The 24,792-nt window shown below is 44.9% G+C and overlaps 1 protein-coding gene across 1 annotated transcript in view; it reads right to left on the bottom strand.

The window, feature by feature from the left end:
• Positions 1–24,792, bottom strand: part of LOC144681500 (MICOS complex subunit mic25-like) — a 436,962-nt gene that overhangs the window by 123,422 nt on the left and 288,748 nt on the right. The window contains exon 7 of the mRNA XM_078543132.1: positions 3,810–3,945. Coding sequence (XP_078399258.1) covers positions 3,810–3,945 — 136 coding nt within the window. The remainder of the gene's footprint in view (positions 1–3,809; positions 3,946–24,792) is intronic.

Below are 24,792 nucleotides of genomic sequence, written 5' to 3'. Positions count from 1 at the left end.
GATTCTGTTCCTGGAGCTGCCTCTCCTTGAGATTCGCCATTCTCTCAATAGAGGAGGCAGTGCGCTCGGCCATGAGGGTCAATGCAGTGCTCATGTTCCGCATGGACTCCTCCATAACGGACACCATGGCACACATACCCTCATGGATCTCTGCCAGATCCTCCTGCTCATCTCGCTGGACATCCAGCATCTGCTACCTAATGGACGACTCCAGAGGCTCATCATCTGCCTTCGTCTCAGCATCGTCCTGGTCTGCAGCAGTCCTCCGACTGCCAGTGCCGTGGGCACTCCCTACCTCCGCCTGCACCTCATGTGAATGTGAAGTGCCCTCACCGCTGTGCACCAACTTGTAGTTGAAGATCTAACGCCACCAAGGTGCTGGTATCTGCACTGGTCCCTGGTTCAGAGTGCGGGTGTGATGCAGGTGCATCAGGAATCTGGGGACCTGCGATTGGGTCCGTGGTGACAAACCTGAGGGAGAACAAGGACATATCATTAGTTTGAGTCATCACACTGTCACTGTGCATACCAGGCACCTTGGTGAGACCATAGAGGTCTGCATCATGGTGCCATCATTTTTTAATGATCAATGGGGAATCCAGTCTTGAGGCTCCCATCAATGATGAGATTACGCAAGAATGTTTGCACCATCTGAAACTCTCACCTCTGTGCACTGCACTCTTACCTTCGCCTGACACCCCAGCCTCTCCGCGGTCAGTTGACCGAGGTCCGTGGCGCCTCTCCAGCTCCAAGGTATCCTGCTCAAATCTGGTTAGGATTAGGAGGTTTGGGGGGCCTCCGCCATTCTGCGACCTTTCAACGTTGTCGTGGGCCGTTTTCTCCTGAAAGGATAGAGGAGCATTGATTAGTCCACTCTCTGCCTACAGCGCCACTGCAGCCTGGCCAACCCCACCTGAGGAGCGCTTTGCAGGACATACCCGAGTCATGGCCCTTGAGCTGCAAGGCATTTAGTCCAAGCAGCCAGGGCTCACCCTATTGGCCAGCTCTGGCGTCATTGACAATTGGCACTCAGACTCTAACATCCCTGAGCACCATGGGGGGACAGCCAACCCTTAACACTTCAACACACTGATCCATGCCAACATGGTACTCACTCTTCCTGAGCTCAGCAGGTCGTTAAACCTCTTGCGGCACTGGACCCACGTGTGCTGCACAACATCATGGCTGCTGACCAGCACTGCCACCTCCTCCCAAACTCTTTTTGTTAGGTGTGGTGGACTCCTCCTTCCATTCCTGGGACAATGGTGTCCCTCCTGGCAGCCACCTCTTCCAGGAGGACCGCAAGGCACTCATCAGAAAACCGGGAGGGGTCGAGTGCCCATCCAACCTGCCCTCCCGCCTGGCATCTGCAGCCGCATTGGGATCCATAATTTTTAATCTCCTGCTGACAACACCGAAGATGTCTTCCTCGCCGGCAGCCTTCCAGGGCCTGACTGTGCTGGTTTTAAACCGGCCGCCGGGTCGCAATTGGACCCGGCAGCCGACAGGCTCCTGCCCGCCTTTCACGACCATCGGGTGTCGCCATTCACGCTCGGCAGGCATTAATTGGCCGCCAGCGTGAAATCACGGTTGGGGGTCGATCACGGGCGGTAGGCCGTTTCCCGCCCCCTCCTGGGTCTGCTGACCGCGCCTGCCCGCCAGACTCAAAATTGTGACCTAACCTTTTAAAAGTTATTTGAAAAGTCTAAAAGTGGAGATATTTAACAACATTCAGCTATTTTTTCAGTGCCAGATCGGTTGTCCAGTAATAGTACAAAAATCGCTGTTAAAAATAGGTACACCTCATTAAACAAGGCTTAGCTTTTGATTGAGTTTCTAACAATGGTTTTAGAGAAGAAAAGTGGGCGTTCTCATCAGATCAATTGATTTTGCTGATGACTGGCTCTAGGAGTTGAGGGGTTGGTGGGTCCACTGTACCGCCTCTTAATTTGTTAAATTGCACTTGTGCTAAACCCTGAAGTTGCAGTCAGATAGGGGTAATGATTGTGAACACTGACAGTTCACTGTCAAAAAGCCCATCAAGTTCCAGGCCCATATTACTGTGGAAAGGATGTCAAGACCTTAGAGGGGTTGCAGAAGAGCTCTACTGGAATGATACCAGGGATTTAGAACTTCAGTTAGGTGGAGAATCTGGAGAAACAGGAATTGTTTTGCTTGGAGCAGAGAAGATTAAGGGGAGGTTTACAGACAGTGCCTTGGCTTGATGATAAACACCAAAGTTACATCCAAGAATGAAATCCAGGTTAGATTAGCTTAATGACTTAACTAGTGTCTGGAAGTCCAAAAGCATCAGCATGAAGCTGAAAAACGCCAAGTACAGTCACTAGTGTGGAGTGTTGCGCTCTATAGACATGGGAGTTGGACTCTTGAAGAAAGAGGATGAGAGGAGGATAATGGCTTTTGAAATGTGGGCATGGTGGAGGGTGCTCAGAATCAGCCGGATGAGCAGAAAGACAAGTGAGTGGGTTAGATCAAGAGTAGAAGTTCAGGAATCAAAATGGTTGCTAAGTATAGTTAGGGAGAGAATAATAGTCAAGTACAGACATTGGAAACAAAGACCTGACAGTATTGTCCAGGCAACAATTGAGGGAGAAAATTAGGGTAAAAACAGAAGCAGAAGAAGAAAAATCGGATGGATGGATAACATTGAGATGAGGACTGAGGGAGGCTTGAAGAAAGCCAGAGGAGAAGCAAGACGATGCCATTGGCATCATGAAGGTTGTGGTGACAATGAATGAATGAACAGATTAGTCCCCAGGTTTGAAATGCCCTTCTTTTTTTGTTGTCAAATAGCTTTTCTTGACTTTTGAAATCAATAAGTTGCCAACCTTATTATTCATTGTTGGGATGTGAGCATTGCTGGCAAGACCAGCATTTATTGTGTGTCCCTAATGGCCATTAAAATGGCAACAGTGAGTTCAGTTGATAAGTTTCTCCTCCGAGTCAGAAGGCTGTGGATTTAAGACCTACTCCGGAAATTTAACACTTAATCTGGGCTGGCACATCAGTTCCCACAACCAACATCATGAAACAGATTATCTGGTCATTTTTCTCATTGCTCTATTTTTGGGAGGTTGATGTGCACAAATTAGCTGCCGCGTTTCCTACATTACAGCAATGGCTACTCTTTCATTGGCGGCAAAATGCTTTGAGGCATTCTGAGGCCATGAAAGATGATATATACATGCAAGGCTCTTCCTTTGGTGACTTTAATGACTATCGAAACTCACGATTTTCAGTTCTAGTCGTATCAAGGTAAAATTTGTGAGTGTGTCACCTGCTGAAGCAGTGCGTTCATAATAATGCGCCTAGCATTCTTGAACCCATATACACAATAAGGTTTGACTGAAAAAAATTAACAAAATCACTCGCATCTCAGGGAGGTGGCTTCCATGCAGCGCACTTCCCGCTTTTAGATTTGGCGCCCGCTGCTGTGCTCCATCGGTACAACGGGGACCCAGAACCTAAACAATGTAAGCATCTGGGACTGGGACAACCCTTCTGACAGCACCCATGCCCCTCATTTACTCTGTTGCAATAAGAGGCTAATCTGACAACAGACTGACCGACCCACATTATCAGGGATCTACAGTATCATTGAATACCTCAAGATTTGACCATTTAGCTAAATTGCTCTACAGAGAGCCAGCTCAAATGGCCTTCTTTTGTGCTGCAGCCAATCTAGGATTCCAGGATTTATACTTACTAGAGTATGTGAACCACACAGTTGAGTTTTGCTATTGTAAAAGTGCCCGTAAGTGTCAAGAGGTGTAACCTTCAAACCATACCTTTTGCGCCTCCCGGATGCAGTGACGGTATTCCTTGGCGAAGGTAGAACACTTTAAAGTCACCTGCGGGTTTTCTTGGTAACAATTAAGGATCTGGGACTGCAGATTTACACAGACAGGCTCATAGTTTCTCATCCTGCCAACCAAGGATACAAAAAAAAAAATGTTAAAGTCTCTGCACATTTTAAAAACTGAACATATTTTCAGGACATATTAGAAAGATTTGTTCCCGTAAGGGAGGATTTTTAAATCCACAGACAATGCCGGGCTCTAACCTGCTGTGCCATGAAGCAATAAGATGTGGGCTTGCATTCCTGATTCACTAGACAAACAAGCTCTCAGTCAATTAGGATTACGCATTTCTCCCACAGGACAGGGGGAAACAATCAAGTCCCCTTGTGCCAGCTCTTGGCAGCCTGCTATGGAATATCACACAGGGGTTTGTCAGCTGTTCACTTCCTTCAGGTGTACAGAGAGTGACAACAGGCACTTTTGAATAATGGAAAGGGGGAAAATCTAAAGTAAGTTTAGAAAAAAAACAGCTCCCATCATGGTCCAGTTGGTCAAGTCAATATTTGATTGATTCATTCAAAGAAAGAACTTGCATTTATATAGCTCCTTTCATGACCTCAGGACATCCTAAAGCACTTTACAATCAATTAAATACTTTTAAAGCGTAAGGATGTAGCAGTAAAACTGTGCACAGCAAGGTTCCATAAACAGCAATTTAATAAATGACCCGATCGTCTCTTTTAGGTGTTAACTGAGGGATAAATATTGGCCAGGACACTAGGAGAACTCCACTGCTCTTCATCAAAATAGTGCCCTGGGGTCATTTACAAACTCCTGAGAGGGTACTCAGCTTAATATCTCAGTTAGAAGACGACACCATTCCTTCAGTACTGCTTTGAAGCGTCAGTTTAGATTATGTGCTTCTCTGGGGTGCAGCTTGAACCCACAGCCACCTGTCTGAGGGGTAAAAGTGCTAGCCACCAAGCCACAGCTATAGAGGGAGGCAATGGCACAGTGGTATTTTCACTAGACTAGTATTCCAGAGACCCAGGGGTAATGCTCTGGGGGCCAGGGTTGAATCCTGCCACAGCAGATGGTAAAATTTGAATTAAAATAAAAAATATGGAATTAAAAGTCTGATGATGACCACAAAACCATTGCCAATTGTTGTCAAAAGCCATCTGGTTCACTAATGTCCTTTAGGGAAGGAATCTACTGTCCTTACCAGGTCTGGCCTACATGTGACTCCAGATCCACAACAATGTGATTGACTCTTAAATGCCCCCTGAACAAGGGCAATTAGGGATGGGCAATAAATGTTGGCTGAGCCAGAGACACCCACATCCCATGAATGAATAACAAAACAGTTAACACATTGCCAGGCCAGAAAGGTTTCAGCTTTAATTCTGGATCTGTTCTGACGTGATGTGATGCAGCAGTTTGGCCTTTGGCGATTTGAAGAAAAAATCTAAATTACAAAGGGTTCTGGTAAGGTAAATTGGTTGAAAAAACACAACGTCCCTCCAGTGAGTCCATAAGTGGAGGGTATAAATTTTAGATAACCACCAAAAGAAGAAAGGGAAAGGTTGGAAGGTTTTATTTGATGAAATAGGCTGGCAGGACACTAGAAACAATGCTGAAAGCAGAATATGTAATAGCTTTCAAAAGTGGTGAATAAATATTTCAATAAGAAAAGTTTTGAAGAGTCCAGGGAAATGGGTCTAAGTAAATAACTCTTTCAAAGAGTTGGGGCAGGAACAGTTGGCAGAACAGACTCCTTCATAAATGTAGGATTCTACAATTCTAGAATTCTCATTCCTGACCACAGTCCTGACTTCTTGCTGCATGTTTGTGAGAACAAGACTTGGTTCAGCCTACATGGTCGAACAGACTGCTCACAAGTACTGTCTAGCCATACAGAGAGACGTGGCTAGCACCTGCAGAGCTGTAACCCAACACGAGTCTACGCCTTCAGAGAGAGGAGACGATCGGAGGGCAGAAGAGGCAAAGGGAAGGGAGCAATCAGTCTAGAAATGCCAATGTTCATTCACTGCAATGGCGATTAACTCAATTTGGTTCGAAGAAGGAACCCATTTTGAATAAAAAGCTTTTATCCACAGGGCGTTCAATCTGAACTAACATTAATATCCTTTGTCTCGACAAAGATAAAAGTTAATCTCTCCATTCTCTTCAATACTCCCATGACAAAAATCTACGAACACTGGTGAGCAACAATTTGTTTGTTGAGCCCCATTAGAGTTTCAGAATGACGCATGTCCTACAGCTGATAATCTGTAATAATGTTACAGGGACTAGCAATGACCATCAGTTATTAATAAACACAAAATGTACAAGATTGTCACCATTCATTTGTGACCTGTATCATGTACTGGTTGAGCACACATTTTGCTCTACATTCTATTTTTCGTGATGCTTTCTCAAAGCCTTCAGTTTCACAGCAAAAGCACTTTGACCTTGTGTGAGGGCAGCTATGCAACATACCACCGAGGTTTCTGCCAAAGTGCTTAGTGGGACTGTTTCATGAGATTCCCACAGGAGGGACTTCCCTGTGGAGATCACGATTTCCCTCATTCATCTTTCTCTCCTGCTGACTGTTACGGAGAATTTTTTTTAAAATATCCGTTCTTGGGATGGAGGCATCGCTGGCTAGACCAGCATTTATTGTTTAGAGGGCATTTAAGAGTCAACCACATTGCTGTTGTTATGACCAGTGCAGCTGGTACAGCTGAGTTATTTAAAAATCCCAGAGGGAAAATTTAAGCAACTGCCATAACCTATAATTTTAAGTGTTATGTTTGAGATGCGACTCTAAATTCAGGAATCAGACCACCAGTTCTCGAGGTTTTACATTAAACTAAATGAAACATTTTATTAATTTACATAGGTTAAAATATGGCTACAAATTACCACTATCATAACTTTTAACAAATTCCCAAACTAATCTCCATTAAGGCAACAGCAACCCATAGACTTAACCAGACACCAGGCAAAGCATTTTCAGCTTATGAATTCAAAATGAGGTTCTTTTCACTTTCGTTCCTGTGGAGACAGTGGTAGGCTCACAGCTGTCTTTTGATCTCACATTGCCTCTGCTCTGCACACCTGAAAACTGAAGTTATACTTACCATCGCCCATTGAATGTAAATTCTCATTGTATCACCAACCTCTGAACTAAACCTCTCTAACTATAAAACCCCTTTCATAATACCAATTTTATTAGTAATAACATATTGCTTGTTTTTTCTGCTAGATAGGTGTCAGTTTTCACCCCACTTCTTGAATGCTCTCTCTTACATATCCAAACTAGTGCACATCAAAGCACCCAGACTAGCTGGCTTTAATCTAATTAAGACAGACCCACAGACTAAACCTCTATTTTAAAAGAAAAATGTTATACATTAATAGCTTCATGACACGGTGGATCTGAGTCACATGTAGGCCAGACAAGGTAAGGATAGCAGATTTCCTTCCCTAAAGGACATGAGTGAACCAGATGGGTTTTTTTTACAATAATTGGCAATGGTTTCATGGTCATCATTAGACTTTTAATTCCAGGTTTTTTTTTATTGAATTCAAATTCCACCATCTGCCATGGTGGGATTCAAACTCAGGTCACCAAAGCAATACCCTGGGTCTCTGGATTACCAATCCAGTGACAATATCACTACGCCACCATCTCCCCACATAGGGAACTGGTGTTGAAACAGCCAGACGAAGCAAACACTTTGGGCTGGATTTTACACTCTCCAAACAGCTGGCACGGGGACATGTAAAATCCAGTAGGTGGCCTTCCAGCCGCCTAGCTGCCCGCCCCCGACCTGTCTGAAAATGTTACGGGGGGCGGGGGAAGGCGTGGATGGCCCACACACCCTCGGGGCTTGTTGAAGCCCTTAAGCGGCCAGTATTCTACCTGCGACAGAAGGAGGTCCAAGTCATGCAGAAAGCCCAGCAGCTTTAGCTGCATGGGCTAGTGTCTGGCAAAGTGGGGGGGGAAGAGTTCCTCCTTTTAGGGTCCCTTGGGCCCATTAGAGGCACCCCCAAGGGTCATTCCCCACCCGCCCCTTTTAACTTTCTCCACTGGCATCTTGAATCTGGTCCCCAACCCCGCCTCACCAATACTCCTGACCCTGGACTTACCTGGGCACCTCAGCGTGATGGGAGTGCCTGTAGTCCGAGCAGCATCACTGCTCTGCAGTGGCACTGCTGGGACGATTGGCTGGCAGCCCTCTAAAGAGAGACTTCCTCCAGAGAAAGGGGCGGAAATCTCGCCTTAAAGCAATTAATGCTGCTTCCAGCTTTAAATTGCTGGGGGGGTGGGTAGCCATCAGGATCATGGGAAGGCTGCCACCCACCCCCCCACCCCACCCCAATCCCCCCCAACTCTGACTTTTTAGCCAAGGGAACAGGGACCACAGCATCCCATAAAATCCAGTCCTTCAGGCCTATAATGTTACCTTGCTGACCATTACCTAGAGACAAATGTGCTGCCATTGAGCCATAGATACAAGGCTAGGCTCAGGAAGGTTGTAGCTTGGATTTTGGATTTGTTCTGAGGTGGTATAATAGGTTAGCACTTGGGATCCTGAGTACAAGTCCATCCCAGTCTGGTGCTACGTAAACCACCTTTGTCTGCTGGTTTATAAGTGTCCTCTGTGAGATGAGCTTCAACTCTCGGCAAAAAACTGACCCTGGTTTAGTGACCTCGCTACGCTGCCTGGCATTAGAAAAAGCAATCTGTTACACTACCGCAGGAAGGTGGCGTTCTGAGCTTGCTGCAGCTGTATACTGTACAAAGTACAAGGAGATTTTACTCCACAACAAATTGTACTAATGCTGACAAGGGACACCTGAAAATGGACAGTGTCCCATCTTGACAAGCAGATAATTCACTACCCAAAAAACTTACTGCAGCCAAAGAAAATGTGTATGACTTTAGAGGAGAATGTTTCTAATAAAGGAGTATGCAAATAGTTGTTTGGTAATACAGAACTTGAGTATTTCTGAAAAAAAGAGGCATACTGTGAAAGCTTTTTGCCCTGCACTCATCAGGACAGTTCACAAGAATATCAATAGTAAAGGGAACAACAATTTCCTTTGCTATTGGTATTCTTGCAAACTGCCCTGATAAGTGCAGGAGAAAAAGTTTTGACAGCATGTCTCTTTTTTCAGCAATACTAAAAGGAGTATGTCTTTAGAATATCTTAGAAAATTTCTTGACATTTGTCTTATTCTTGCTCATTGGTTCTGTTATGATCTCAGCTGATGTTACTACTGGACAAGCCAGATCCTGGTTTGATAGGTGCCAACTTTTATTTTTTTGTTTAGAAATGTGGATGGTGGCTATTGAAGTCAGCTGATCAGCTTTTACCAAAAGAATACAACATTTATTAAACAAGCAAAGATGAACTACATTACAATGCTCCTTTACCCACAACTGTACCTTTACAGATATATTCAGATTCATAGAGGCACGTTACAAAAGCTTTCGTATACTCTCATGTTCATACTAAGTACACATAGTCCATGTAAACCAATAGGCGATCTGTGGTCAGGCACACCACACTCTGAAACCAAGTAATAGATGCCACCCCAAACAGATGCTATGGGTACTCCCCCCCAGACGCTTGTCACACTGTGAGCCAACCAGTCTCACTGGACTCCATCTTCCACATGAGGGTTTCCAATCTCCAATCTCGAAGAACCTGCTTTGGAATCTTCTCCAAAACTACGCTTTCTCTCGGACCCTTCCACAAGGATCCACCTCCAGGATTTCAAACTCTCCTTCCAACGTTCCCCTTCCCAGATCCCCAGATGCATTCAGCTTCCTGCCACACACTCTTTCTTAGATACTCAGCTGTACCAACAGAACACTGCTTCACATGCCCATAGTAAGGAGTCACCAAGCTATGGCCGTCTCCTCGGATCTTCTAACTTCTTGCAAGCCCACTTTGCCTTGAGTCTGCTTCCTGCAGCTTTCTCTTTCTAAACTTGGATCCTTTCTTTCTGCTCCTTGTTTTCACTTTCACTGAACAAGATCTTATTCCATATTCCTGTCCTTGTCCTTTGACTTAACTTAAAGGTCTTCTTGGGACCTTTCTCTTTTTCCTTTAGGACCTGCACCCTGCAGTTCCCTCTCCCAGTAGACTACTGACAACTTGGTATCTCCCTTGAGATCCAGAACTCACTCGGCATTCACTGTTACTTATTTTTCTCAGCAATCTGCTAGTACATCCAGCTAGAGAGAGACCTAAACTGCTTCCTTCACCTTACAGCATAATCATCAACTGAACTCAAAAACTGCTGTTCTGTTTCTCCCTGTGTATGTGGGACCCTGTTGCTAAGCAACAGCCCAGTTTTTCTACTTCAAGTGACATAAAACCTCATTAAAAATGCAGGTATATACACAAACCCACAGACTTGCAGGCATCGGTTTAAAGTGAAACTAAAACTCAGGTTTCACCCTTTTAACTCACAAATAAAACATATAACTTGCTTAAATTTAAAACTAAAACTTAAAGCAATAGCTTATCCCTAACACCCACAAATACAACTCACCTAAACTATATCTAGTTCAGTTTTTACTCTTTGTTAATTGGAAATTTGCTATTCTCCTACTTTTTCTACTATTAACCAATTATAGTGAGTCAGAGGTTTAAAATCACTGCCTAAAGATCTGGAGAGCGATGAGGAGAATGTTTTTCACTCAGACAGTTGTTGGTATCTGGAATGCTCGATCTGAAAATGTGGTGGAAACTGATTTCATAAATAATCTTTAAAGGGAATTGGACAGACTTAAGGATGAGGAACTTACAGAGCTACAGACAAAAAGCGAGGGTGTGGGACTAAGCACAGGAATATTACTGCTGTAACAATGACGAGAAATGTACACATTACTCCAAGTGCAGTCCCACCAGTATATTGTATAATCTCCGTGGACTTTTACTCTGCTGTTTTGAATTTACCTAGATGCCAATAGTTTGTTTGCAATTTTAATTGCCAGCAACATCTTGAAAGTAATAGTTGAATGTGATGAGTCCGCTATTATATAAAGGTCCCTTTCTCAATCTGTGCTATTTTTATTTTAGACTTACGTTGCACATTATTTCATCCAGTCTGCTATACCCTTCATGCACCATCTGTCTGCATCTACATAAATTATCTAAACTGGAAGACCCTTTGGTGGCACTCTGATCTGAGTCAAAAAAACTGTGGGTGCAAGCCCAACTCCAGGAGTTTACTATATGACCTTCGTTGGCACTGCTGAGCAGTATTGAGGAGGTGCCGCATATGAGGTCCGCCTTTTGGATAAGGCATTAAGGCTGCCTGTCCAAATTAATGCCTTGGCACCATTTAAAAGCTCAAGCATGAACTTCTATGGAATGTCATTCAACATCTCCCTCCATCTTGTACGCCTCTCACTTGTACTTGGTTTAGCTCCATTTAATGGTTCCACACTCCACTCTCTGGGCTCCAACCTTTTTTAAATTTATTCTTTCATGGGATTTGGGTGTCACAGGCAAGGCCAGTATTTGTTACCTGTCCCTAATTGCCCTTGAACCAAGTGAGTTGCTGGGCCATTTCAGAGAGCAGTTAGGAGTCAACCATATTGCTGTGGGAGCGGTAACATCTAGGCCAGACCAGGTGAGGATGGCAGGTTTTCTTCCTTAAAGGACATTAGTGAACCAGATAGGTCTTTACAGCAATTGATAGTTTAATGGTCACTACTATTAAAGCTAGCTTTCAATTCCAGATTCATTAATTGAATTTAAATTCCAACAGCTACCATGGTGGGATTTGAACCCAGAGTATTACCCTGGGCATCTAGATTACTAGTCCAGTGATGTTACCACCATGCCACCATCTCACACCATCTCGTACAAAACTTTGTCAATAACCTTCTTTAAATATAATATAAATAATCTTACTTGGAACTCCAACATCCAATGTCCTCAATATCAAAAATGTTGGACATGATCTTCCTCTTCTAAAACCATGCTACTTATTTACACTATGCAAAATGCCTGGTCCTCCTCAAATCTCATACTCAATTTGAGAAGCCCTCACCCCAAAACCTGTTCCCACCTGCATTTCGCTCTTGGGCTTAGCCTTTATTTTCTTCCTTTCTTTTGAAAACCAAAATGCCTCAACATTCTGCCTCAATATTCAGAAGCCTGAACACAGAACTCACTCTCACCCAAAGCCTCAGCACTCTCCTTAACGCAGCACCCAACCAGTCTCTCGACCCAGACCCACTTCCCATCTTCATCCAGACCTGCCCCCTGTCTCCACCTCGACTCAAACCTGTTTCGCACCTCCATTCAGGTCCCACAGCGGCATCACCAGAGATTCCGTCAACCTTGTCTTCATCCCTTGTGCAACATCGCAGGAGATTTGCTAACATATATATTTCGGATTGATCTTTTTATACCTTCAGCCCTTTTTTTGCAGACAGTGCAGGTACTGTGAAGAAGCACAAGTAATAACTAGGTTGCTCACAGCTTCTAACGTTGAAACTCCACACACAGCAATAAACAGCTGAAGAGATATGTCTTTTAGGATATTTTCAGTTGCCTTCACTTGCTGGGACGAATGATTAAATAGGCTGTGCCACGAGGATTTGCAAACAGGCTATTTCTGGCTCCAGTGTAACATAAATCCTGACCCAAGCATAAAATTTCTGGGCAAACTAGTTATCAGTTAATCAGGATCCAATTGTCAGGCTTGCGCTTAGTGGATCTGACTGTAAGAACCAGATTTTCTCCTTTGCTGGAATTGATGATGTTTGTGCCTGGAAACCTATCCAAGTTGCACCTGGGCGCAATCCTTTCTTACAGCAATTAAAATTCACGCTGCAGAGTGAATTAGCATACGGAGTGGAAACTTCAAAAAGATGTTTCAAAAAATGCTTGCATTCACCATTGAAACATCTCAAAAAAAATGCTTTAGTCGGTGACAAAAATAAAAATGCCTGGAAAAACTCAGCAGGTCTGGCAGCATCTGCGGAGAGGAACACAGTTAACGTTTCGAGTCCGTATGACTCTCCAACAGAACTAAGGAAAAATAGAAAAGAGGTGAAGTATAAGCTGGTTTAAGGTGGGGGGAGGGTGGTCTTTAGTCAGTGAATTGTTTTTGTGGATTGCAGCAAATAACATGGCCGGAATTTTTCGCTCAGCGTGCGGGCGAGCGTAAAATGACGCGCGATGACGTCAGGCGAGCATCCCGACATCATTGCCTACTCACGCAATATTTCAGTCGGCGGGCGTGCACAGGAGTCGGCAGCACGCCCGCCGACAATTAAGCGGCCTATTAAAGCCCTTAATCAACTAATTGATTCAAATTTTTCGCTGCCTGTCCAAACGTTCGGTTGGCGGGCGGGCGAAAAGGCCAAGCAGCCTTTGCATTTTTGGCAAAACCTCAAACTCGTGCGGGACGAGATTTCGACCAGTGATTTAAAAAAAATAAAAACTTTTCACCGTCCTATTTAACATGCCCCTGCTTGTGTGACAGAGTCACGAGGGGACGTGTTTTCATTATTTTAAAAATCTTTATTTTTATTGATGACAACCTTCAGCTCCCTGAGGCCGCTCTGTGCCTCATGGAGCTTTATTGCGCGCATCCGTGCGCATGCGCGAGCTTCAGCGCTTCAGCTCCTCCCGCCCCTACCCTGGCAGCGCTGAGCATTGCAGTGCGCGTTTCACACTGGTTGGCCATTAATTGGCCTGCCAGCGGGAAATCGCAGTCGGGGCCCGATCGCAGGCGGAGGTCAGTTTCTCGGCTGCTCCTGGGACCACCCGTTGCTCCCACCCGACGAGGGAAACTCCTTGCTTTTCTTTAAAATGTGTCCTGGAATCTTGGACAGGCAGAAAAGACCTCAGTATGACACTGTATCTTTTCTTTCACTTGTTCATAGGAACAAATGGCAGGCTCATCCCAAATTTCTCTTTAAGTTGGTGGTCAGCTACTTTCTTAAGCTGCTGCAGTCCGTATGACAAAGGTACATCCACAGTGCTGCTGGTGAGGGAGTTCCAGGATTTTGACACAGCAACGATGAAGGAATGGTGATATAGTTTCAAGTCAGCACGGTGTGCACCTTGAAGGGGAACTTGCAGGTGGTGGTGTTCCCATGCGCTGCTGCCCTTGACTTCTAGACAGTAGAGGTCGCGGGTTTTGAAGAAGCATTGCTTAGCTGGTGCAGTGCATCTTGTAGACAGGATACACTAATGCCACTGTACGGCAGTGGTGGACAGAGTGAATGTTTAAGTTGATAGATTGGATGGCAATCAAGCAGGCTTCTTTGTCCTGGATGGTGTTGAGCTTCTTAATAGTTGTTAGAGCTACACACATCACAGCAAATGAGAAGTACTACATGACATATGAAGATCCATCACCACCAGGAATATTGACTGGGATTTTCTGGTCCCAACAGACCCTTGGCTGATCTGTCAAATTTTCTGTCCCACCCGCAACGATTCCTGCCATAGGCGGGACCAGAAAATCCCAATGATTAACTCTGTTTCTCTCCACAGATGCTGCCTGACCTGCTGAGTATTTCCAGCATTTTCTGTTTTTATTTCAGATTTCCAGCTTCTGCAGGGTTTTGCTTTAGAATTCGGTCACATTCCTGACTTGTGCATTGTAGGTGGTGGATAGCTTGTGCGGAGCCAGGTGGTCAGTTACTTGACACAGAATACTCAGCCTCTGACCTGCTCTTTCGGCACAGTATTTATGTTTTCCATCCAGGCAAGTTTCTGGTCAATGGTGACCAGCATGTTAATGATGGGGGAATTCAGCAATGTAATACCATTGATTGCCTAGGGGAGGTGTTCAGATTCACTCAAGCTGGAGATGATCATTGCCTGGCAGTTGTGCGGCACAAATGCTACTTGCCACTTATCGCCCATGCCCGAATATTGTCCAGTTCTTCTTTTATGGCGGCGTGAACTGCTTCATTATCTGGCGAGTTGCTAATGGAATTCAACATTTTGTAATCATTATCGCACATCCCCAGTTCTGGCCTTATGATAGTAGGAAAGTCATTAATGATGCAATTGAAGATGTTTAGGTCTAGGGCACTGCCCTGAGGAACTCCTGCAGCGACGTCTTGGGGTGAAAAAAATTGACTTCCATAACAGCAATCATTTTCCTTTGTGCTCAGCATGATTCCAGTCAGCGGAGAGTTTTCCCCTGATTCCCATTGGTTTCAATTTTGCTAGGGCTCCTTGATGCCACGCTCAGCCAAATGCCACCTTGATAACAAGGACAGTCACTCTCACCTCACCTCTGTAATTTAGCTCTTTTGTCCATATTTGGACCAAGACTGTAATGAGGTGTGGAATCAAATGGTCCTGGCAGATCCCAAACTGAGCACCAGTGAACAGGTTACTGATGGTGCTGTTTGATAGCAATGTCAATGACACAATCCATCACTTTGCTGATGGTTGAGAATAAAATGATGGGGTGGCAAATGACTAGATTGAATTTATCTTGTGGACAGGATATGCCTGAGTAATATTCCATTTTGTTGGGTATATAACAGTGTCGTAGTTGCATTGGAAAAGCTTAGGTAGTTCTGCAGCACAAGTCTCCAGTACTATAACCGGGATGCTGTTGGAACCCATAGCCTTTGCTGTATCCAATGCGCTCGGCCATATCTTGTATCACTGAAGGTGTGAAATTGGCTGAAGACTGGCATGTGATACTCGGGACCTGAGGAGGAGGCCAGACCAGCACTTCTGGCTGAAGTCGGCTGCAAATTCTTCACCTTGCCTTTTGCACTTAAGTGCTGAACTCTGACATAATTGAGGATGGAGATATTTGTGAAGCCTCCTCATCCTGTTTGTTGTTTAATTGTCCCCTATCATGCGTGACTGGATGTGGCAGGGCTACAGAGCTTTAATCTGATCTGTTGGTTGCGGGATCACTTAGCTCTGTCTATAGCATGCTGCATCTGCTATTTAACATGCATGTAGTCCTATGTTGTAGCTTCACCATGTTGGAGCCTGATTTTTAGGGATGCCAGACGATGCTCCTGGCATGATCTCCTACATAGCTCATTGAACCAGGGTTGGTTGCTTGGCTTGATGGCAATAGTAGGGTGAGGGATATTACCTCTTGATGGTAAGGGTAGGGGGAACAGCAGCACCTCTGTGATACAGTACTACCTCACTGCTGCATTCCCAGAGTGCTAGAAAATACTAGAATTGAACAACAGGTCAGTCAAAATTTGACAGGATAAAAAAGGCAGGCTAATATTTTGGTGTTGGCCCTGAATGAAGAGGAAGAATTTAGATAGAGGTTTGCAATGACATCAGGATGTTTAAAAGCATGACCCAGATAATGAAGCACTTTTTGAAATGTAATCACTGTTGTAATATAGCATCCAAATTGCACACAGCAAGGTCCCACAATAAGGGCCAAATCATCTGCTGCTGTGCTGTTGATTGAGGGATAAATTGACCTCTCTGCTTTTCTTCAAAATAGTGCCTTGGGACTTTTACATCCACCAAAATAGATAAAGTCTCTGTTTAATGTCTAATCCAAACAACGACACCCCTGACAATGTGATACTGGAGTGCCAAACCCTGGATTATTTGCCCAGGTTACTGGAGTAGGACTTGAACCAACAACTTACTATCTCAGAGGCAAGAGTGCTACCACTGAGCCACAGCTGACACTAACATCAGATCACATTTGAATTAGTACCTTACCTTTTCTTCAGATGCTAACTGTGTTCTTTAAATTTCAGATCACCAACATTGCTAAATTTTGTTTTTTAATCTAATACAATGTGCAATGCTTTCTTAAAGAAACCAAAGGATCAATTTTAGTGTTCTCCCCGGGGGAGGCACCAAATAAGAGTCCTAGCATGCTGACTCATTCATAGCGTAGGCTTGGTGCATCAAGAGTAAACTGAGATTTACTGCAAAAATCCTGTGCTCCACTGGTTAATTAGTTTTTGCAGATTTATATTTAATTAACTGTTAACTTAGTTAGGTGTTAAAGGATCATTGTTACAGATTGATTGTGATTGGCTGCTAGTCTCACTCTGACGAAAACTTTTGGGATGAGGATGTCTCAAAACAACATGTTTCTCTATGAATTGTACAGCATAGGAGGCCACCATTCGGCCCATCATGCCTATGTCAGCTCTTTAATTCTATTACCTTACTCTTTACCCATAGTCCTGCAAAACTTTCCTTTTCAGGTATATGTCCATTTCCCTTTCTGAAAATTACAATTTAATCAGCTCCCACCACCATTTCAGGCAGATTAATGGGTACAAAAATACAACGGAAATCGGCCATTCCTCCTGTAATTTGTCAGAAGAACAAGAGGAAAATTAAACTCTGTGCTTCTTCTGAAATTCTACTCTTGAATATTTGGTGAATCATCTGTCACTTGCCTTGGATATCTCTGAAGCTTCTGTCAGGTCTGGTCAATGTTCACTTCTATAAGCTATTAACCCTGAAATGGTCTCCCATCCTGGTCTTCAGTGGGCCAATGAAAATACTATTTCTTCCATTGCTTCAGAGACACAGGTTAGTCATATCTTTCTCCTGTCTAAATAACAGCTCCTACTCTTGCATTTGATGTTTACACAAACAGACTTTCTCTGAATATCTACATGCTTGATCCTAATATCAACTCTCACCTCACAAAATGTTAAAAAAAGTTTTTATTTGAATCCAAAATATTTTGTTCCCCATCAGGCCACAATCATATTAGCCATGGTCTTATCAAATGGCAGAGCAGGATTGACGGGCCAAATGACCTATTCCTGATCCAAATTCATATATCTGTATGTATATTCTTAACTTTGCATAAAACCCACCACTTGACAACTGCTCACATATCGCTAAAGAATACACAGAAAGGCTTGCCATTGGATTGACAATCCCTCTCTCATCACTCGTTTCCAACCTTGCTCCTTTCATTGTTGATCTTTTTTGTTTTCCTCCATTTTGTCGACACTATGATGTCATTATTCTCCTGGAACGTTCCTAGCTGGGACCTTCGAAGCTCTGTTGTATACTTTACTGTGCTCCCCACATCCTCAGTGTGACAAACTCACACAATATTATACTTGAACTCACTCTTTCCCAGAATATCAAAATGAATTACGGGGAGGCAGTGGCATAGCGGTATTGTCACTGGACTAGTAATCCAGAGACTCAGGGTAATGGCTCTGGGGATCTGGGCAGATGGTGGAGTTTGAATTCAATCGATTAAAAATCTGGAATGAAAAGTTTAATGATGGCCATGAAACCACTAGTTCCCCATCAGGTTCACTAATGTCCTTTAGGGAAGGAAATCTGCTGGCTTATCTATGACTCCAGATCCACAACAATGTGCTTGACTATGAAATGGCCTAAAAACCACTCAGTTGTATCAAACCGCTAGAAAGTTAATAAGGAATGAAACTGAATGGACCACCCGGCATTGACCTAGGCACCGGAAACGACAACAGCAAACTCAGCCCTGTCGATCATGCAAAGTCCTCCTTACTAAAATCTGGAGGCTTGTGCTAAAATTCAGAAAGCTGTCGCACATACTCGTAAAGCAACAGCCTGACAGTGTCATCAAAAGCTGATTACAGCCACAAATTACATACAGGAGTATTAAACTTTTTAAGGAAGATGTGTGTGTGTTTTACAAGCAAGGACACTGAGCAAAAGATGGCTGATAATGTAACGTGACCACTTTCTGGAAAATCTCTATGTGGATTATAGTGGCAGACCTGTCCTGAGAGAACATGGGATGTCGCACCTGAAAAGGTGTCATGGCATTCTTCAAGCAGAGGCACTTAAAAGGGAGATAGGAAACATGCAAAAGACTGAACTTTAATCTCCTGTGGTTGCAGAGGCAATGGACGGATTATCACGTCTCAGCAGTCTTTAAAATCCAGCTCCTCTCGATTCATAGCTCAGAATGTGCAAAAGAAAACAGACTCTGGGCACAAGACATCAGGCGGAATCGCCATGCCTGCTGGCGTTGGGCGTGCTCAGCAGCATGAGTGGACAATATGGTGGGAATGCCAAAAATCGGTTTCACGACATAGTGAAACCAGTTTGCGATCGTCCGCTCAGCCCGTTGATGGCTGGTCGTGTTTCCCACCATCGGACATCGGGAACCTCACTGTAATACATCTGTATATCATTATAAGGCTAGCCCACCAGACTCATCCCCCCATGCTGGATTGTCCACCCAATCATGCCGACATGCTTCACAACTGTACATAAGTGACGTACACCTGGCAAGCTGCACTGCACTCAGGGCTTCAAGGTTTGTTTGCCTACCTTTCTTTGGGCAGCACTCACAGTCATCAGCGCCAGGCTTCGCAGACAGCACCACAGCACCTTTAGGTGGGGCTCACAGCCAGGTGTCTACCTACTAGACCAGCCATAAGGCTTTGTACAGCTGCAGGGCTAGGGCTTGCTTGGGCAAGGAGGAGAAGTGACCTCAGGCAAGGGAAGAGGCTGCAGGGTGAGGGCAGATGAGGCCAGATGGAGACGTGATGGTGTGTGTGGAAGCGTGAGTGGTGATCTCCCTTGAGCTGGCAGTGAGTGAGATGCCAGTGAGTGTGTGATGGGCTTGAGTGCGTGAGTTTAGGGTGATGAAATAGTTGCCTTACCCTGGATGAGATCATTCATCCTCTATCTGCATTGGATGGCCAACCTCTTCTGTGCAGCATTGGCACTGATCGCCACTGCCATCGCCTACTGAGCCGGAGTGGTAATGTTGCTGCTCATCCGGCGGCCACAGCAGGGGTGGAGGACATAACGGCGGGCCTCCACTGCATCCACAAGGTACTCAAGGGGCACATCATTGAACCTGGGGACTGCAGACTTCTTACCTTTTGGGGCCATGTCTTCTGTGCAGCATTCCTGGGCTGGAAACACTGAGAGGTGTGTGCAGGGCTGTACTTTAAATGTGGCACCCGGTGTGATGAAGCGGCGAGGTGACAGCGTGGCGGGCGAATCAGAGCCCACCCGCCATTGAAACGGCATGTGTCCCGGGAATGCGTAATAAATGCAGCGGGTTTGGGATGACACGATGTGAGAAGCCGCCCGCTACCGCACTTAGTGCAAATCTGGGGCGATTCCACCCTTGGTTTTTTTCCCTTTACCGGGAAAAATGGGTTAAAAAGCTAGCTGCAGAGCTGTGCAGTGTTCTAGTTTGCTGTAAGAGTGACAGCACTAGAAGACCAACTAGTCACCCCTGCAGTTGCAGGCAAAGTCTCCCTCCCTCTCTCTCTCTCTTCATCTCTCGGTTGCTGGAAGCAAGTCAGCAGAAGCCACAATCAAAAAGGGAATAGGACAGCTTCTTCAGCTAATGTGCAGGAACAACTGTCTCAGTTCCAGGACATCAGTGCAGGAGTTCCTCACAGTAGTGTTCTGGGCCCAACCATCTTCAGCTGCTTCATCAATGATGTGCCTTCCATCATAAGGTCAGAAGTGGGGATGTTCATAGAAACATAGAAAATTGGAGCAGGAGTAGGCCATTTGGCCCCTCGAGCCTGCTCCGCCATTCAATGTGATCGTGGCTGATCCTCTATCTCAACGCCATACTCTCACACTTTCCTATACCCCTTGACTGCTTTACTATCTAGAAATCTATTTTCTTCTTAAATATATTCAGTGATTTAGCCTCCACAACATTCTGTGGTAGAGAATTCCATAGGTTCGCCACCCACTGAGTGAAGAAATTTCTCCTCATCTCAGACTTAAATGGTCTATCCCCCCCAGCCAGAGGAACCATCATCCCTGCATCCCTGTCAGAATTTTATATGCTTCAATGAGGTGCCCTCTCATTCTTCAAAACTCCAGTGAATCCAGGCCTAGTCGACCCAATCTCTCCTCATACGACAATCGTGCCATCCCAGGAATCAGTCTGGTGAACCTTCGCTGCACTCCCTCTATGGCAAGTATATCCTTTCTTAGGTAAGGAAAACCGCACACAATGCTCCCAATGTGGCCTCACCAAGGCCCTATGCAGCTGCTGTAAGACATCCTTGCTCATGTACTCAAATTCTCTCGCAATGAAAGCCAACATACCATTTGCCTTCTTAACTGCTTGCTGCACCTGCATGCTTGCTTTCAGTGGCTGTTGTACAAGGACACCCAGGTCTCTTTGTGCATCAACATTTCCCAATCTACTATTTAAATAATGCTGTGCCATTCTGTTTTTCCTACCAAAGTGGATAACTTCACACTTATCGATGCAGTACTGCATCTGCCATGTATTTGCCCACTCACTCAACTTGTCTATATCGCCTTGAAGCCTCTTAACATCCTTCTCGCCACTCACATTCCCACCAAGTGTGTGTCATCAGCAAACTTGGAAATATTACATTTGGTTCCCTCATCCAAATCATTGATATATATTGTGAATAGCTGAAGCCCAAGCATTGATCCCTGCGCCATTCCACTAGTCACTGACTACCACTCCAAAAAAGACCCATTCATTCCTATTTTCTGTTTCCTGTCTGCTAACAAATTCTCAATCCATGCCAATATATACCCCAATACCACGTGCTTTGATTTTGCACACTAACCTTTTATGTGGGACTTTATCAAAAGTTTTCCAAAAATCCAAATACACCACATCCATTGGTTCTCCCTTATCTATTCTACTAGTTACATCCTCAAAAAACTCCAGTAGGTTTGTTTGCTGATGATTGCACAATGTTCAGCACCATTTGTGACTCCTCAGATACTGAAGGGATCCATGTCCAAATGCAGCAAGGCCTGGACAATATCCAGGCTTGGGCTGACAAGTGGCAAATTAACATTCGCGCCACACAAGTGCCAGGCAATCACCATCTCCAACAAGAGAGAATCTAATCATCGCCCCTTGACATTCAATGGCATTACCATCGCTGAATCCCCCATTATCAACATTCAGGGGGGTTACCATTGACCAAAAATTGAACTAGGCTACCATATAAATATGGTGGCTACAAGAGTAGGTCAGGGACTAGGAATCCTGCGGCGAGTAACGCACCTCCTGACTCCCCAAATCCTGCCACCATCTACAAGGCATAAGTCAGGAGTGTGATGAAATACTCTCTGCTTGCCTGAATGAGTGCAGCTCCAACAACGCTCAAGAAGCTTGACACCTTTCAGGACAAAGCAGCCCGCTTGATTGGCACTCCATCCACAAACATTCACCCCCTTCACCACCAATGTGCAGTGGCAGCAGTGTGTACCATCTACAAGACGCACTTCAAAACTCCTTAGACAGCACCTTCCAAAACCACAAGCACTACCATTTAGAAGGACAAGGGCAGCAGACGGGAACACCAACATCTGGAAGTTCCTCTCTAAGTCACTCGCCATCCTGACTTGGAAATATATCACAATCACTTCACTCTCGCTGGGTCAAAATCCTGGAACATCCTCCCCATCAGCACTGTGTAGGATGTACCTACACCAAAGGGACTGCAGTGGTTCAGGAAGGTAGCTCACCACCACCTTCTCAAGGGCAATAAATGCTGGCCTAGCCAGCGACACCCACATCACATGTATGAATAAAAGAAAAGCAGGTATTAGCTGACAAGTGGCAAGTAACATTCACGCCACACAAGTGTCAAACAAAGTTCATCTCCAACAAGAGAGAATCCAACCATCACCCCTTGATGTTCAATGGCATTACCATCACTGAATCCCCCACTATCAACATCCTGGGGGTTACCATTGACCAGAAACTGAACTGGACTAGCCATATAAACACTGTGGCTACAAGAGCAGGTCAGAGGCTGGGAATCCGGCAACAAGTAAACCACCTCCTGACTCCCCAAAGCCTGTCCACCATCTACAGGGCACGTGAGAAGTGTGATGGAATACTCCCCACTTGCCTGGATGAATGCAGCTCCCACAACACTCAAGAAGCTTGACACCGTCCAGGACAAAGCAGCCTGCTTGATTGGCACCACATCCACTCCTTCCACCAACGACACACAGTAGCAGCAGTGTGCACCATCTACAAGATGCACTGCAGGGATTCAAGCTCCTGAGACAGCACCTTCCAAACCCACGACCACTACCATCTAGAAGGACAAGAGCAGCAGATAGATGGGAACACCACCACCTGGAAGTTCCCCTCCAAGTCACTCAGCATCCTGACTTGGAAATATATCATTGTTCCTTCGCTGTCACTGGGTCAAAATCCTGGAACTCCCTCCCTAACAGCACTGTGGGTGTACCTACACATGGACTGCAGCGGTTCAAGAAGGCAGCTCACTTCTCAAGGGCAACTAGGCAATAAATGCTGGCCCAGCCAGCGAAGCCCACATCCCATGAATGAATGAAAAAAAAGCTCTTGGAATTTTCACTTAATCTCAGGGTCATCAGACTTTCAAAACACAAACCTAACGCCACCTAAACAATGAAATGCTTTTTCAACAAAAACAAAAATACCTGGAAAAACTCAGCAGGTCTGACAGCATCTGTGGAGAGGAATATAGTTAACGTTTCGAGTCCGAATGACTCTTCATCAGAACTAAGGAAAAATAGAAAAGAGGTGAAATATAAGCTGGTTTAAGGGGGGGTGGGGGGGACAGGTAGACCTGGATAGAGGGCCAGTGATAGGTGGAGATTGCCAAAAGATGTCATAAGCAAGAGGACAAAGAGGTGTTGACGGTGGTGATATTAGCTAAGAAATGTGCTGATGGGGACATTAAGGGTAGAAAGCAGGACAAGCAAGGGACAAACAGCCCTAGTGGGGGTGGGGGGGGGTTAGTATTTTGCATTTTATCTAAATGCTTTTTCAAACTTGATTCTATATTGCAACATAGTCTGATCAGGTGGATCTGGGAAAACTGTTTCAAATTGTGGGTGGGTCCAGGATAAGCAGCATAAATATAATGTAATATAAAAGTAACAAATCAGATAAAGAATTTAGGAGGAATTTTACAGAGAGTGGTGAGAATGTGGAACTCAGTGCCATGCGGAATGATTGAAACAAAGAGCACAATCCATTAATGGATGGCTTGATGAATACATCAAGGAGAAGTGAGGGATATAGGGACAGAGTGGGAAGAAATAGAGTGGGAGAAGGGAGTATAATCACTGCATCAACCAGCTGGGGTGAATGACTTGCTTCTGTGCTGTGGATTCCATGTAGTAAAGATAAAGGTGATGTGGTCAATCAGCAATAAATCCCCACTGACGGAATTCTTCCTGTTTTTGGACGTCAATTAATTTCTTAATCCAGTGCTGGCTGAGTTCACAGAGAATCAGTTCTTAGTGAAATCAACAGCACTGGAAGGCTCAAGAGTCACTAATACAGAAGAACAAAAACATGATCAAACAAAACTACACGGGTACAGGGGGGAGTTAACCTTACAGCAAGTGTAGCAACTGTTTGCAAGTTTGGTACTAACAAGGGTTAACTTAGAGATGTACTCTCCCCTACCCCCAACCTGAAACAAAAACAATTACCCCCGCTATTCCAATTCCACACCTCTGCCACACTGATCCTGAAGGTCCCAGATTCAGCTATTGGCCTGATTTATGGGGGGCAATTTTAACATGTCTCGCCTGCCAGGAAATTGACAGAATTGGGTGGAACGTTGGATTTACACCCCTCCAGATTTTCCCCTCCACTGATGTTGACGGATTGGGTAAATCAGGCATTCCATCTCATCCTGTCAGTTTCATGACAGAGTGGAAGTTAAAGTTTAACCCCAATGTTGCAGCTGTGGTGGTTCCGTGCTGCAGCCAAAGGGGCAATTCAGTCAGTGCTCCCAATCCAAAGTCCAAAAAGACTTGGGGGTCCAGGTACACACATCATAAAAATGTATGATGTGTCCAACAGGTAAATGTGAAGCATCTAGCATGCGGGTGAAGAGAGTTAGCATGCTTTCCTCTTTTTTGTGCTAGTTTGCTTCTCATTTGCAGCCTACAATGCTGGCTAGCAGCAATGCAAAAAGACAAAGCCAAATGTGTCC

Source organism: Cetorhinus maximus, chromosome 6 (assembly GCF_964194155.1).
Source record: "Cetorhinus maximus chromosome 6, sCetMax3.hap1.1, whole genome shotgun sequence".
Lineage (NCBI taxonomy): Eukaryota > Metazoa > Chordata > Chondrichthyes > Lamniformes > Cetorhinidae > Cetorhinus > Cetorhinus maximus.
The sequence above is the reverse complement of the archived record's forward strand: the minus strand, read 5'-3'. Positions and strand labels throughout refer to the sequence as shown.